Below are 16,980 nucleotides of genomic sequence, written 5' to 3'. Positions count from 1 at the left end.
ATTTGAGCTTCGTGAGGGGGGTCGTGGCTGAAGGTGAAGTAGTAAAGATCATAGGTGTGTGAGTAATGTGGGGTGTTTTATATTCAGGCTGAAGTGTGTCAAGTGCTTGGTATGTGGAAGGGTTGGCTGAGATGGGGGGTGGGAGGGAGGGGGGTTTGTGGCCCAGCCTGTTGCGAAGGCAGCAAGGATGGATGCGGCGTGACTGCACAGCGCTCCCTGGCCACAACTGATAAGGCGGCAAGACACGGGCGGCAGCTAATCCCTCGCTGCTGAATTACTAAGAGGAGACGAGATGCTTGGGGGGTTTACGGTGATGCCAGGAGCGGGAGTGGAAAGCACAGAGGGAGAGGCAGAGCACAGTAGAAAGGTGGAAATGTGCTAGAAAAATGAGATTGCTTTGTATTGAAATCAAGACCTTGCTAACAACATTGCTTTCTCCGAATAACACTTTTTATTTCTTAAACATCCTCCTGGAATAGTGGAAGCTGCTCCTCTCAACCTAGGATTAGTGCTATTTCATTAGCTCAGTTACCTCCACCATGACTACAAATAATAATAATAATAATCAATCCTTTATTAGTCCCACAATGGGGAAATTATTTCTCTGCATTTAACCCATTTGCAAAGCGCCTGGGGAGCACTTGGGGTTAGGTGTCTTTCAAGGACACCTCGGCATGTTTGAACCACCAACCTTGTGGTTACGGGACAAGCGTGCCACAGCCGCCCCAATTAATGCAAAGAGGGTTGTAAGTCATCAGCTAATACATCTCTCTCTGGTCTCACTCATAATATCAGTATCACAATGTCAGACTACAGTGAGTGACCCTGCCCAGAACGGTGTCAGAGCGCTAAATGCTACGCTAACAGAGGTCAATTTTTTGGCAGCTCACTGTAAGGAAAACGAGATGGCTGGGTGTCAGCGTTGCTGGAAGCTGATTTTAACAAAGCTGCTGTCATTCATCCACATGGTGCCAAACTCAAGCTCACATCTGTGGCAATATGTGACAACGTCAGGTTCACATTGTATTTTTGTCAGAACAATGCTGTGGAAGTATAATGAAGTCAAAGAACTGCATGATTTCATAATGATAACAGGACTTTGACAAATATGTTTGCAGTTGATGATGTCTTTTTTCCACGAGGGACCATTCACAGTATAAAATGAATATCAAGACATCTTGTTTGAGTTAGACACAGCATGGTTTGCAAAAAGTTTGATAAAATGTTAAATATACAGGATTTGCAGTCAATGGGTTATAATGATGGTGTCCAACCTGAGGGCTGGGACCCCAACAAAGGGTCTTAAGATAATTAAGAGGATTGGAAGCAGAAAAACCTTTCTACTATACAATATTCTTCCCCCGAATATTATTACTTTTTGAGTTACTGGATGATTTGGCCTCTTTGATCAACATACAACATGCAAAACTGGCGGTACGGTCCTTTAAACAGGTTTAATCAGCAACTAGTCAGGCAAAGGGAAGATGATTGGTAGGGGTGTTGTTTTTATGTGTGTGGGATGAAGAGGGCCCAAGGTCTGAATTTTTCTGAATGAATCAAAAAAATAAACAACTGTATAATTAGCTAGGAGGAGCTGCATTAGTAGTAGAAGCAACCGTGCCCTCATCACAAGGGGTTGTGTTTTCCTCAGCCTGCTAGTGAGTGGATTACTGGGACTAAATCTCCTGGTGCTCTGAGTGCTATAATCGCTGAGCGAGCACAGGGCTGGCGAGCAGATGTCACATGGTCCACGGGGTGAAGGCTGGGGAATTATGTGGGACAATTGCTGGATTGCCTTGGCATCGGGAAACCAGAGGGGAGGAAATGAGGAGGAGGGGCAATACTGGAGGATTCAACGTGGTTTTGGGGGTTGGGTGCAGCGCTCTGAGGGGGTTACTGTGCCACGGCGGTGGATGAAGAGTTCAGGGTGGAATTACTACGAGAGGAGGCAGGTCAATCTGGATTGAGATGAGGGAGTCATCAGGGACATGCTTCACCACAGAGAAATACGTACAGTATGCAAAACCTTCTGACTGCATCAAGTGGTGCAATGTTTAGCCTCACGGGGCTGGTGGTCACATGTCCTATCAGAGCGTGATTCACTTTCTTTCTAATGTTTTGTAAATGATCCTCCTCTGTGGTTCTGGACTCCTTGTCCAGAACCACAACGGCCATGCCACTCAAGAAACACTACTACATCTCAAGGGAAGACCTGGCGAAGACACCCTGCATGAACTCATTAAAGATTTATGAACACCATTTTTCTGTGAAAATAAGTGATAAGAGATAGGCCTGAGAAGGGAAGCAAGCACATATACAGTTTTCTTCTCTGCAGTCCAGATAACTACTCATTTTAGGGAAGAGAATGTGAGTCATTGCCTGTCCTACTTATGTTAAGTGCCTTATAACCATAAAGTGAATTTGCATACATCTATTTTTATCTTGGCGATAAAGCAGAGAAGGCGAGAAGAAGGGGGCACGGAGCCACCGGATTCTTCAGACCTCCTAAAAATCTGTTTTCAAATATTATGCAAATAATAGAGCCGGCTGTAATCTGCACGGTGTGGAATGACCAGGAAGTGTCTGTACCTTGATATGTTTGACACCACAGCTTACAAGCTTGCTCGCCTGGTACAAATCCCATGATATGTCAAATATCTGTGGAGTGAAAAACAAACAGTAAATATTATTACACAAACACCACAACATCATATTATGCATATTATTATGCAGCATATTTATCCTTCGTGTAACTCTTTAATGTGATGTTCATCTAGTTAAATTCTATTTAAAGTTAACCTGACAAAAATAAAAACAGAGGAAATGAAAAAAAAAGTGTGTGTGCGTGTTTACACGGGCTGCGTTATAATATGTGTGGGCTGAATTAGAAAACAGCTGCCTGTATTTCATCTTTTTAAAATTCCTTTTCATTAGCTGTGCACCCTCTCAGATGGGCTCTAGAAAGCTCACAATCAATCAGGCCTAACTTGTTTACGTCCCCTTTGGGCCGGCGCTCCATCCTGCGTCTATAGCTAATTGAGGCGGTCGATACGGAGCTTGTGACGGAGACAGGGGAGGATGAAAGTGTTTACCCTGTCTGTATGACCGGGAGCGGCTGCCAAAACCTTCCCTCTCCTCCAGTCCCACACACAGATTGTGTTTTTGGAGTCCAAACCCACGGACACCAGACACTGCAAAGAGAGAAAAGAAAAAACACATCAGATTGAACTGACTCTGCTCTGTTGCAATAATCTACTCACCGAAAAACAAACTAAGCAAGGTCCACTGTGGTATGACAGGCTTCAATGAGAGGGTTAATAACGGCTAAAGAGAACAGTTGTCCAGCCCCTGGCACTTCCAGTGAGCACATTTGAGTGCTTTAGCTGGAGGAGCTTCCTATAGCTGACTGAGTGAGTCGGCAGCAGCAGCAGCAGCAGCAGCAGCGGAGCAGAAGAGAGGAGAGCAGCTCTTATGGAAATCCTTCTCCACTCTGCAGCTTGCTTTACATGATAAAAGAGGTCCTCTTATCCACTGATGAATAAGTGTTCAGCTATGGAGAGAAGTCTCTGCTGAGGCGTTTGCACTGTTTTAACTTGTAAGAAGGGAAGTTTGTATTATAATGATGAGCAAAGAGGCCCAGTCTGATGAAACCCAGTGAAACCATGTGGACTATAGGCTTTAAAAGTAATTTGAAAACCCAAGTAATATTTTTAGCTCGAGGAATGTCGGCCTGCCGATGAAATACCTCAACAACTTTTCAGGGGATTTTCTTGAAATGTTGTACATACATCCATGTTCCCCAGATGAGGAACCCTAATGACTTTGCTGATGACATTTTTGTTTTGACTGTTGTGGTATATTTTCAGGTCTTGCACAATACAGCGAAGGCCCCAAGTGTCTTTGTCTTATATAAGAAGCAGATGTGCAGGATACCAGGGGCTGAAGGGTAGATGTGTAGAAGGACGGAGCCACATACATTGTCTTGACTTCAGCCCAAATGTTGCATAACATGTACCCTATATAAGGAGGTGCGAGAGCCCGAAAGGCAGGGCTTTCAGATTCGACTCGAGACCTCCGGGCGCTCTAGACGTCCGTCATGACATGTGTTGCTTGTTTGTAATAAACTTTATTATACCAGCAAGAACAGTGTCCGCGGAGCATCCTTCCTCATCACTTCAACAGCACTGTCGCATGAAAGATACGACACTGTCACCACATTTAGTCCACACATCCACGTTCCCCCCAGGATGACTTGTAATAACTTAAAAATTTAATACTTTGGTTTTTGCCTGCAAAACTAATAACATTCCCATCAGCCTCAGCTTTACTTTGTGTTGACGGCTTACTAGCAATTGTCAGCAAACATTATAACTGCTGAACATCAGCATTTTCATGGCATCAACAGATAATCCGTTTTGGTAATATAAGCTAATATATGCCACTTACAAAAGTTGGCATTAATTACATATGACAGCTGAGATGCCAAAATAAAAGGGTACCTTTCACTGTCTATTTACTGTTATTTACTGGAAATATTGTCTGCACTCATGTGTATAGGCCGGTTTTTAATCAAGACATGAGAAACCATATAAATGTTACTGTATCTTCAACGTTACCTTAAACATAGCATAACGTGGCATGTAGACTGGGTGGAATAATCAGAACAACAAGAATAAAGTACAACAAAGGTCATGAGTTATACTCTTCTCATCAGTCATGACAACTGCAGCTCATCTTGAAAAACCTAGAAGAGACGTCTCAAACATCAGCGTATATTTTGATATTGCTTTAATAGACGGCCAGGGTAATGGCACCAGGCATTCCTCTGGATTGTCCTGAGTTCAGCTCTGACTTCCTTTAATCCAGGAGGGAGAGAGACAGAGAGTAAATAGAGCTGTTAAACTGAGAAGCGATGGAGCTTCCTCTTGCTTCAAACACTGTCACATTCCATCTAAATCCCCAGCTCTCTACCCGAGCAGGAAAATAGCACGGGGTCATCTCCTTGTCTCTTACTGCAAAATACAGTAGGTGTAACTCTGGGAGCTCCTATGGGAGGCAGAGAGAGACTTCCAAAGATAAAAAACCTAGAGATGCTTCTGCACAGTATTGATATTCATAGTCCAAATCAGCATTAGGTGGAGGCTGCAGTGTGAAAATATTAACTCTTGGCAAGTCTGCAGGGAGCTCGAAAGATAACATGATACGGTTTGATTTCAAGTAACAAATACTGTGCTCATGTTGCATGTTCCTGCTATCAGGATGCCAGTTGATAACTGTGTTTTTACATGAGTATTTAAAGTCTTGCAGTGCGCTAAAGCTTTTCTCACCTTAACACAACCAGGTCCTTTCAAACTCTATCATGCAAAGTACCAAGCATTGCAGCCGATTAAAATCTACCAAGTAGAGCATGTCTGGGTGCAGCTGTCCAGCCAGTACTGCTAGAGAATCACAGATGTGTCATTCAGAAACTCAGCCCAGCGGGCGAGCTGCAAAAGCCAGCGTGCAGCTCTTGACTGGGGTTTTGATGGCTTTCTGTTGACACTTTCAGCAATGTCTGTGCTCTTTTCTACACAACAGAAACCGGTGGACAAAATCAAATAATAAACTGGGCAGCAATTCAAACAATGCTAGGGAACAGTCAATTTCCTGGGATATTCGGAGGTGGATTGTCATCATTTGAACATCATCGTGGTCCAACTGTACCTGCCCCTCCAGGTCAAAGGCCAGGCAGGCGATGCCGTGTGAGTGCACATCCTTGAGGATGGACACAGTCTGCACGGTGTAGGAGTCCCATACACAGATGTAAGGCTCCTTGCCCACCTGTCCTGTGGCCACCAACACACGCTCCGGATGCAGAGCTAAACTGAGAGAGAGAGAGAGAGAGAGAGAGAAAATCTGGTTAGCGTTGTCATTTTGCATGCTTGTGTGTTTGTGTGTGTGCAGGGGGCAAACGATTGGATTCACCTCCCAGCAGAAACCACTGGGATGAGATGAACACATTAAGTCTGTGATGGGTCTGAATATGGAAGCAGAGGGGCAGCTTGACGAGGTGACATGGTCCAATTAACTCAGTCATGCTCAGATACACAGCCTGGCTTCATGCATGCCTGCAGGGTTTTCATATAACAAGTATAACAAGCAGCATCGGCAAATCTGTGGATTTCACTTCCTGTTCATTTTTGTTCAGTTCCCCTTGAGCTACTCTCTGACCATTTCACCTTTTCTAATTCATCAGGGGTTTCCTCACATCACCAGGCATATGTTTGTAGCACTGTTACATAATCTCACCGCCCCCCACCCCCACCCCCGCCCCCACCCTTCCACTCGTGCCTCCCCCACCCACAAGCATTCCCACTCTACAGCTGAGCAACAGCCTGCTGTATAAAGCCGTCGCTCCCTCCCCTCTTCTCCGCCCATCCTTTCAGCGGCCGCCAGTCACGTTCCAGGCAGGCCTGAGTGATTCACTGGGCAATTCTTCCTCCTGCCTTGTCCTGGCCTATATATTTCATGCTGCGACGGAGCTCCCCCCCCCCCCACCATTATAATCAGGCTGCCTGTTTTGCCAACTGCTCTCCAGAATTTCTAATCCTGGCTTGAATTCAGACAGCAGGCTAGATGAGGCTTCCCAAGCCGGGCAGCTTCAACCTGCCGACTCCAAGCAGCTCATGACAAATGAGGCTGTCTTCTTCTACCTCAATCTACCTCTCCTTCTCCGTCCTTTTGCTCCCAAGTTTTCAGGCTTAATCTTCCTGTCTGACTCGTGACACCTCATCTGCATTCGAAAAACACGCTGTCACCAAGGACTTGACAAAGCTTTGGCGGTGTAACGTCTTTGAAAGCTGATGTGCTTGAGATGTGACAGGTCTGATCCTTATCTTCCCTCAACCCTCTCTCCTGGTTCTCTCTCATCACCTCTGCTTCCCACCTTCTTTGTGGAACCTCTCTCCAACCTGGCTCGTATTATGTCTGAATTATATAATCAGAGCAAAGCAACTATAAATAGCATTTAGAGGAAGAGAAAAGAAACATGACTGGACCCCTTCGAGATGTAGACAGACGCAGCAGAGAAACCGCTTTGGCACAAGCAGGTAGTGCACAGTGAATCTGTCTGGTTTGACCCTGGATCAACATGAAACAGGAACGCTGAAGAATAAAATGTCCAACAGCTATGGGGTCAATCTCATGTCAAAAGTATCTGCTAGACTTTCACATCAGTTATTTTTCATATCGTACCAGCTTTTATGTGTATCGTCTGTCCATGTTACCGCTTTGAGTCAGCAACATGATCGCTGTTTCATTTACATTTCTATCAGCTGAAGAGCTTGTTAAATGCCATCACTAATGACTTAGCCTGCAGTGCACCACCGTGGTTCTCCTGTTTGATATAGGCTACGGCTGTCTTCCATCTGCCAAGTCCTGTCGTACAAAACTGGCTAAATCCTGCAGCAATTAAACAGCCTGTTTACATGCAGATATGAGGCAAATAAACAGCCAGAGGACATTTTTCATGGTGAAGATGCAGCACAGGAAGAGACAAAGGTCAACTAAGCCAGAGTAGCACTAGTCACACGTTTTATCCACTCTTTTTCATGCCCTTGAGGTATTTATGGTGATATTTATTTTTGTCATCATCAACTCATAAATACACTAACAGTATACAAAAATAATTGTTCTATTGATGTCTGGGCTGTTTCTAAGTGAGGGTAAAGTGAGGTACATCTTTAGTGGCTTCCACCTCTTCTGTGAGAAACATTTATAACATCACCACTGAAATGAGACGTCTGTCTGAGTTCATTTTTTTAATCGCGGCGACACCGATGCTGAATCATGCCATTGCGCTAAGTAACTGTACTGAACTCTGGAAGGATCCTAATTGGGGAAGACAGATCTGCTCTTTAGAGACTAGGCAGCCACTCACAGTGATGAAGGGACCGGAGAGCATCTCACTGACACTCGGCACAGAGCACCGAAATATGTGTAAAGGTAAGAAGCAAATGCAGACGCATAGGCAGACAGTATTGTCCCCAACAGGAAAAGTTGTTGCTATGTGCTATATCGTCTTTTATTGGACCAGTTGTTACTGATTGAATACAGTGGTGACTGACAATCTGTTGTGACCAAAGTCAACAAAAAGCACACAGAAGACAATATTTTAGGAAAAACATAACACAAACCATTGTGCTATGTGAAATGACAACTAATCCACATTAAAAACCAAGATGGATACAATGATGTGTGAAAGATATCCATACTCCAAAGTTATTTGTTTCACATGCACAGCTTTAATTTGTGCAATAGTTATATTGTTAGAAACTCAAGTTTACTGTATCGCACGTTTATCAAACACACTGTAACGACTTTACAGAACATGCTAGTCAGTTTAGTACTTTTGATTTAGGCTGGCACATTAATATGCAGAGTTAATTCGCATTAGCTCATACAGTTCACAGATTCACTGTGTCTCTTCAAGCTCACAAGACCAGTCTGAGTCTGGCATCTATAATCCATAACTCTGGCTGTGGTCCATCATAACTAATATCAATAAGATATTGTAACATGACACAGCCTTTTATTCCCGTGTCCATAACAACCTCTCATAAATGCTAACTCTCTATCAAAACAAAGAACATGAATTAGCCAAGATTTTTAATAACAGCAGAAAATAAAGCTAGCTATCTTACATTTTGAAGCTGTTGCCAACACAATAAATGATTTTGGGTACAGAAATTGACGTTCTCATCGCTACAAAAAATCTAAATTATGTTCCGTCCCCTCCGTCCTTCCCACTTGGAAGGATTGTGTGCACTGTTTTGCAGTGCTTATGGGAACTCAGTGGGATCACACACTCAAAGCAGATTTTAGTAATTCTGCTTATTCTTTTAGTATGCATGAATGTATTTGGGTGCATTGTTCAAGTTCATGTCAGCAATGCAAAAATTAGGCATTGTGGTACTGACTCCTGAAGGTTTTTAGCTGTTGCCTCAGGTTCTTTGAGTTTTTGACTGGAATACATATCTGAGCTGCAAGAGAGTGGAACAAATACAGAGCGATGTGAGGAAAGAACAGCAAAAAAACGTAATACTACTAATTTTACTAACACGACTTGAGGGGATTTGTGTTTTAACTACAGCAAATTAACATCCTCAGTGTATTATGTTATTGCTCAACAACGTGTGATTTTAATTTAAGTGCCAGACCAGTAAAAGAAGGTCAGAGTATCTTGTATCCGTGTTGCACTGTCACAGACAGCTGAGCCTTTCATTCATGTGAAAACCTGCCTATTAGCTCCTCCACATCTGACTGGGAGACCCGTCAAAAGGGGCTGCAGGGCAAGACAAAACCCGGCGGGAGAAACCAGGCCAGCAATTAATTCAATAATAAAAATATCGATTTAGATGTAGCTCACAAACAACCGAAATAGACCAAGAAAAAGGAAAACATGAGCAACAAAAGAGAGAGGGTTTTGAATTGTAGTGCTCTCTGAGGGGGCTGCATCTATTCCACCAGTTAATACAACATGAGAGCAGTTATTCAGCGCTGAATCAGCGGAGGATTGCTCCTGGTTGTGCCATAGCAGTATAAGTCAAAGGAAGTGTTCATGGGAGCTTCACAAGCACTCCTCTGAGATCTGCATTTGAAATTACTTTTATCTGGTGTGTGTCAACATAACTGACAGCTCAAGAGATCTGTGTAGCTTGTACTGTAAATGGGTTCAAATTGCCAAAGCTTTATATCTATTTTAAACATCCTGGCTGAATAAAATGCAACGGAAGACCAAATAATAGTATAAGGAGCCCAATCTGACTGAATCCTTACAACTCTGCTTGCAATAGTGATAACAGATGATCAGATGGTTGATTCAATGGTTTACCAATTCATTATTTTGCATAGTCACTAGTTTTGCACATGCAGTCAGTGACTCCTCCAGCTAAGTGCTTGAACTCGTGCACATCACCCACCGGGCAGCAGAGGGTTAGTATCGCTATTGTTCCATTAATAATGGAGCAGGAGTCCAGCTGACTACCGACACAGCATATAATGCTAGTCATCTCCAGGCCAACCCACACATACATGTCAACACAAGCGCTGGAGTGTTGGACACAGGTCGCTGTTGCATGGCATTCTGAGAAACAGCTGGAAAAGCAGGGTCACTTCATGCATAATGTAACACTGGTTATTTTGCTGTGTTTTATCAAAAAGGAAGGTGATTCAAGGTTTGTTTGAGTTAATACAACCCACAAGCAATCCAAACCGAGGATCTTCTCAAGGACAGCTGTGTTCAAGTGCATTTTCAGCATTGCACATTAGTATTATTGCCCCCCCAATGCACTGCAAAGAAAAGACATGTAGGCTTCTGTTCTGGAAATGCTTTTAATATATGTTGAAACGTTTCTGCTACCAGATCACCGTGCCAGCAATGTAAATCTCCACCAAAGAAAAAGACTATCAATTAATAGTTCAAGTCATTTATTAAGCAAAAATTCCAAATATTTTCGATTAACCCATTCTCTAGTGAGTGAATTTGCCACTTTTATCGACATTATATGTTTTTATTAATTAAATAACTTAGAGTTTTTAGTTAGACAACATTTTAAAAGAATCACCTTGCGCTCGTGGAAAAATTGTAAGTGACATTTCCTTCTATTTTATGGATTCAATTATTGATTAAGGTTTGATAATTAACTCTGTTGAAATAATCCAGCAGCCCTACAACTACAAGAGGAGAGGCAGCAGTGTAGTCTTTAGTAGAGAGAGAGACAGAGAGAGAGAGAGAGAGAGAGAGAGAGAAAGAGAGGGAGAGAGAGAGGTGAAAAGTATCTGCCTTGCAGAAGTGACACTGAAGTCCCTTACAGACTAGGGGGATGCTGCAGAGTGTGAGCCCCTTTGAGCTCAAAAACTATCACATTACATTACACAAGGTGACACCAGCACCCACTATGACACATCTACAGTATCAATGCATTTTTCTGACGCTGTCCGAGGTGCTGAAACAAACTGTTTCTGTGCATCGTTACAATACCTGATTATGTCATCGTTGTGCCCCAGGTAAAATTTCTGCTTATGCTCCCGGGTGTTGTACACAACTCCCACACCGGCCACGAAATAGACTATTTCCTTGGCGGCCGTGTAGTACAGGTTGTTGCGGCACTGATGTCCCCGGTATCCGTACACCCACTCCAGTCTCAGGTGGCAGCCGGGAGCAGTTCTGTCAGCCATGTCCGCACTTCCGTGTGTGTCTCTCTGTCGCTGTCACGTTTTTTTTTTATATATAGTGTCATTCACCAAAGAAAATGTTTATTCTAAGCCCGTGCGTCCCATTAGATCCAGTCCGGAGAGAGCGTTGATATTAGGCATTTCAGAGGGTAATGTGGATGTGTAGTCTTGCCTTCTGGTATGATGAAAGCCCGCTGTCTCTGTTTAAGACACAGGTTTCTACGCTGTTCATTCTACTTCCACTGCTTCATCCCGAGGCGTGCAGTCCTCCTCGACACAGGTCAGAGCTCCTGTCAGATCCCACAAAGATGGAGCTGCGCTGTTATTCCGCAGGCCACGCCCACAAGGATGACGGAACTTCGTGTCGTCCAATCAGATCCCTGAACTCATCTTCTAGGAATGAAAAGCAGGAGACGACAACTACGTCATGGCAACATTATGCCAGAATACTATTATGAACGGCATAGCATCATTTTAATTTAACACCAACTCGTTGTGTCTTACTGAAAATATCACACTCTGAATGTGCGTTTTACATTAAAAGACCAAAATATTCCCCTTAAATAAGCATGATTTAATTTAATTTATACTGTTTAATAATAATAATAATAATAATAATAATAATAATAATAATAATAATAATAATAATAATAATAATGACAACTTTATTTATATAGCACCTTTTAAAAACAAGGTTTACAAAGTGCTTCGACAGACAAGGCAGCAAAACAGTGCAATAGAAGAAACATTAGAACATTCATTAGGATAAACCAGCTCTGTGGTGGGTCTGGAGCTGGACAGTCTGGAGTCAGTGGGTGAGAGGAGGATGAAGGCCAAACTCAGAGCCATCCTGGACCATCCCTCTCAGCCTCTCCATGAGGAACTGTGGCAGCTGGGCAGCTCTTTCAGCCATCGGCTGATTCTGCCAAAGAGCAGGACTGAGCGCTTCAGACGCTCATCTGTGCCCACTGCCATCAGACTACAGGGAGACCACAGTCTGTCATCATGCTGACCAGGCCCCCCCATGTGGATATACTGTACATTTTTATTTTTATTTTTATTCTTATTTCTTATTTTTGTTCTATCTTTATTTTATTGTATAATATGTGTATTTATTGTCTGTGTCTGTGTAGTTGAGCTGCTGCAACACTCGAATTTCCCCCATGGGGATCAATAAAGGAATATAATAATAAAACAAAATGAAATAACAAGTGACAATCAAATAAACGAACAAAATAAATAAAATCAAGTGAAATAGGTAAACATAAAATAGTAAACGAATATTAGATAAAATACTAAAACCAAATTAAAACCAAACATTATATGCCATATTATAGGCCTACATTACAACAACCATTATATTAAAAAAAATCCGCAGATGTTCCAATAGATATGAGTTTTGTGAAAACGAAAATGACAGAAAAAATGTAAAAACAAAAATATATATATTATATTTAATTAGAGGAACTCCGGCAGCGAAGCCCCGCCCTCCTCCTCCGTCGTTGCCTAGCGACGGAGGAAGCTTCGGTCTGGCCCTCCGCGGCCACCATCATCGCAGCTCCGCAAACAGTCTGTAGCCGTAACTTTTATTGCACCTCACGTCGTGCTTTTTACCCCACCTAAGCCATGGAGGTGACGATGGACCCTTTGTTTCTGGCGTTGAGCTATTTCAGGAGGCGACGGCTCCAGCAATGTTCAGATATTTGCACTAAAATACTACAAGACAACCCGTACGACCAGGTACTGATGAGCGTTAGCAGCTAGCTTAGCTTAGCATGCCAGAGATTATCCGCTCAGGAGAGTCTGCGGGTTTGCTAACGCAGGGATGCGGTGCAACACGGTGCATAATCCAGATTAGTGGAGCCTGTGAAGGTTATCATTACTTCATTTAGCCTGTTATAATCCACATGTGTCTCATTTGCATGCTCCTGGTCACCAGACTTCATTTCTTTCCACATTTCATTTGATGTTTTTGTCCATTCATTATCCCCTCAACTGTCTTCTTCTCTCTCTAACTCACTGCATGCTGTTTCAAGGACTCCTCCTTACCTATCTCAGAGGTAACCTTGTTACACTCTGCCTTCCTTTTTCATACTTTTTTTGTGTGGATAGTTCAACATACTGTAAGTCATGTCTGTTACATGTTCACATCCCAATCCGAGGTCATCCATATGACTGAACTCTTGTGTGTCTCTCTCAGGCTGCATGGAGCTTGAAAACCCGCGCTCTTACAGAGATGGTATACATCGATGAGATTGAGGTCGACCAGGAGGGCATAGCTGAGATGATGCTGGATGAATGCTCTATTGCTCAAGTTGCACGTAAGTGGAAACTTTTCTCAGTGCCTTAAATGTAAGAAAATGAATAATTCAAACATTTATTCAATTCCCAAATTTGTCTGATTGACGAGACTTGACTTTCTTCCAGGACCAGGAACATCATTGAGGCTCCCTGGAACAAGTCAGGGCGGAGGTCCCACACCGGCTGTCAGGTACTGGCTTCCAGAAAATGATTGTGTAATACAATGGAATTTTACCATTGACGACTTTTTCATCAAAGTAAGAGACGTCTGATCTGAATTTTCAGGCCTTTGACACAATCAGGGCGTCCTATCACAGGATTTGTGAGGCCCAGCACACAGTCAGGGCGTCCTGGGACAATGGAGCAGGCCATCAAGACCCCACGCACTGCAAGCACTGCTCGTCCAGTCACTAGCGCTTCTGGCAGATTCATTCGTCTGGGAACAGTGAGTAAATATTCCATGAAATGGTGTCAGTCTGCATCGACTGAAAGGCTCCAAACACAAATACCCTTTTCACACCACAGCTCTTATATTGAAACACAGCCTCTGCCTACTGAATTTGGGCTAACATAAACAATATTATCTGCTTTGAAAATATACCCAACATGATATTTGTGTTTTATTGATCTTTTTTTTTAATATATAATACGTTATATTTCCATTGTACCAATATCTTCTAGTGCACTTTTTTATTTTTAAACAGTTTTCTTAAGGTATAAGGACTATGAAGAAAGCCTAAAACTTTTAGCATGATTTTTTGTTTCACTGTTTCTCCAGGCTTCGATGTTAACCAATCCAGAAGGACCATTTATAAACTTGTCGAGACTAAATCTTGCCAAGTATTCCCAAAAACCACATTTATCCAGGGTAAGATTGAGACTGTGATTTGCAAAAATAAGTAAATATCAACAAAAAAAAATCTAACATGTCAAGTAACATACTTTCCCTCCTCAGACATTGTTTGAATACATCTTCCATCATGAAAACGATGTAAAAAATGTAAGTGTTTTATAAATCTAAGTTATAAAGAAAATGTGTTTTACATTGTAAGATCGTTGACTATTTTTAATGCAACACAAACTTCATATTTTATTATCCAGGCTTTAGATTTGGCTGCTCAAGCTACTGAACATGCTCAGTTCAAAGACTGGTGGTGGAAAGTTCAGCTCGGGAAATGCTACTACAGGTAACTCACAGGCATCCAAACGGTTGGAGCTCAACATTTCCAACATTTAAGTTTCATTTTTGGAATCATTGTAATGATTCATGTCTTTGACGTTTGCAGGCTTGGGTTGTATCGAGAGGCAGAAAAACAGTTTCGATCAGCTCTCAACCATAAAGAGGTGGTGGATACATACCTCTACCTTGCGAAGGTAGTGACCCATTACCAATTTGTTGCACGATGAAAAATACTCTTTCTTGATGCCAAATGTTAGCTATGCAAGACCTTGTGTGTGTTTTCCCTTAGGTGTATCAGCGTCTGGATCAACCAATAACAGCACTTAACCTTTTCAAGCAAGGCCTGGACCACTTTCCTGGTGAGGTTACTCTTCTAACAGGAATCGCTCGCATACATGAGGTACAGTATTTCACCATGAATCCTAACTATAGTTTCCACTTAGTTCTCTCTCCAAATACAACTGCCAAAATGAAATAGGAGAACATATGTACTGTTTATACTTTGATATTGCCACAGGAGATGAACAACATCTCATCAGCCACAGAGTATTACAAAGATGTCCTGAAGCAGGACAACACTCACGTGGAGGCAATAGCCTGCATAGGCAGCAATCACTTCTACACTGATCAGCCTGAGATCGCCCTGCGCTTCTACAGGTCAGATACACATTAATGCATAATTCATTTAATGTATTGTTACAGTATATGTAATGAGAAACTATATCCCATCTGTGACTCAACACGCTTTTCTCCCAATGCTAGACGGCTACTTCAGATGGGGGTTTATAACTGCCAGCTGTACAACAACCTGGGCTTGTGCTGCTTCTACGCGCAGCAGTACGACATGACTCTGTCCTCATTTGAGAGGGCTCAGGCCCTGGTGGCCAATGATGAAGAGCAGGCTGATGTGTGGTACAACATAGGACATGTGGCTGTGGTGAGTTCAACAATCACCGAAAATATCCATGAATGTCGGTTGATTGTTAATATTTAATGATGAAGAAAGGAAGCAGAGCTCACAAGCTTACAACTGATAACTTAGGTTGGTAACAAATTGCATGTGTGCTTTGTTTACAGGGCATAGGAGACTTGACGCTGGCCTACCAGTGTTTTAAACTGGCTTTGGCTTATAATAATGACCATGCGGAGGCCTACAACAACCTGGCTGTCCTGGAGCTGCGCAAAGGTCGTATTGAACAGGTAAAAATATACCTTTTAGTGATGTGGCTTTTATTCCACTGTTTAAATATGAGGAAATAGATTGTGTTGGTGTCCTTTAAGACACATTATTAAATAACCATTAAACTTAGGGCATTATTGTTGTTGAACTTAAATATAGAATCTATTAAGAATATTTCTCAAATACACCCAGTACAGAATTGATTGTTTGGAACTTTTGAGGGATGTTTGGATGTCAAACCACACATAAAGTACCAATTTTTTTTTGGTCTTTTAGTTGCCTTGAAGGTCAGCTTGAAACAATGCATTATATCATGAAGGCTTGTTGAAGTGCATTGTCCAATAAATGACCACAGCTGAAGTCTTAACTTAAACTGCCACTGAGCTAATAAATTGACAGAATGAGGTCTTAGCTGTCTGATTTAGAAGATGCCATGCCAGTTCCTTGGATGCAACCCTACTTTAAATGAGTATTATAATGTCGACAATACTAATGGTTGTCCTGTCTTTGATCCAGTCTAAAGCCTTCCTGCAGACGGCTGCATCACTGGCCCCTCACATGTATGAGCCACACTTCAATCTCTCCATTCTCTCTGAAAAGGTAATTTGTCACTTTTTAATTAATCTAAATATCTAAAGAGCCCAGTAGTTAAAGAGACAAAGCATAATCTCCACAATACAGTCAGCTGATGTAAGGATTTTGTCTGTTTCCAGATTGGAGACCTTCAAAGCAGCTACACCGCCGCCCAAAAGTCTGAGGACTCCTTCCCGGAGCATGTCGACACTCAGCAGCTCCTTAAGCAACTTCGGCAGCACTTTGCGGTGCTGTGAGCGTCAGACCAGCATGCTTAGAAAGCAAGGTGTGGTTTGAATAATACAGTTGTTAAAAGATAAGAAATATTGCGCTGTAGTGGTAGCCATGAGACTCCTGAACAAAAAAAATGGCAGGTAAGTCAGACATGGAAATCAGCAAAGTAGTTTTGATTTGTGTTTATTCATCAAATTACACTAAAATTGCCAGTTTACATCCCACTCGAAACAGTCCTGTGTGGCATTTCAGATGAAATTCTGCACAAAAGCATTGAATTTGGATATGACGGGCCTTG

At 42.5% G+C, this 16,980-nt stretch overlaps 2 protein-coding genes across 5 annotated transcripts in view; one reads left to right on the top strand and one right to left on the bottom strand.

The window, feature by feature from the left end:
* The window catches only part of eml5 (EMAP like 5), a 39,951-nt gene extending 28,734 nt beyond the window's left edge, over window positions 1–11,217 (bottom strand). For all 4 annotated transcript variants that reach the window (XM_054613332.1, XM_054613331.1, XM_054613330.1 and 1 more), the window contains exons 1-4: window positions 11,021–11,217; window positions 5,704–5,863; window positions 3,093–3,191; window positions 2,590–2,658 (exon numbers count right to left, since the gene is read on the bottom strand). In XM_054613332.1, coding sequence (XP_054469307.1) covers window positions 2,590–2,658; window positions 3,093–3,191; window positions 5,704–5,863; window positions 11,021–11,217 — 525 coding nt within the window. The remainder of the gene's footprint in view (window positions 1–2,589; window positions 2,659–3,092; window positions 3,192–5,703; window positions 5,864–11,020) is intronic.
* Window positions 11,218–12,751: 1,534 nt separating this feature from the next.
* Window positions 12,752–16,926, top strand: ttc8 (tetratricopeptide repeat domain 8). The gene is made up of 14 exons (XM_054613312.1): window positions 12,752–12,954; window positions 13,415–13,535; window positions 13,642–13,705; window positions 13,801–13,960; window positions 14,294–14,383; window positions 14,471–14,515; window positions 14,617–14,702; window positions 14,802–14,889; window positions 14,985–15,095; window positions 15,213–15,352; window positions 15,458–15,632; window positions 15,773–15,895; window positions 16,392–16,475; window positions 16,589–16,926. Exons 1-14 carry the CDS (start codon window positions 12,841–12,843, stop codon window positions 16,703–16,705), a joined length of 1,518 nt encoding a protein of 505 aa, XP_054469287.1. The 5' UTR covers window positions 12,752–12,840; the 3' UTR covers window positions 16,706–16,926.
* The last annotated feature ends 54 nt before the right edge of the window (window positions 16,927–16,980 follow it).

The sequence above is a fragment of the Anoplopoma fimbria genome, chromosome 15 (assembly GCF_027596085.1).
Source record: "Anoplopoma fimbria isolate UVic2021 breed Golden Eagle Sablefish chromosome 15, Afim_UVic_2022, whole genome shotgun sequence".
NCBI lineage: Eukaryota > Metazoa > Chordata > Actinopteri > Perciformes > Anoplopomatidae > Anoplopoma > Anoplopoma fimbria.
This window is presented reverse-complemented; position numbering and strand designations above follow the sequence as displayed.

Coding starts and splice junctions, on each gene's coding strand:
- ttc8 (XM_054613312.1), top strand. CDS start 12,841: ATGGAGGTGACGATGGACCCTTTGTTTCTGGCGTTGAGCTATTTCAGG. Junction 13,961..14,293: donor GATTCATTCGTCTGGGAACA/GTGAGTAAATAT, acceptor CTGTTTCTCCAG/GCTTCGATGTTAACCAATCC. Junction 14,890..14,984: donor CATACCTCTACCTTGCGAAG/GTAGTGACCCAT, acceptor GTTTTCCCTTAG/GTGTATCAGCGTCTGGATCA.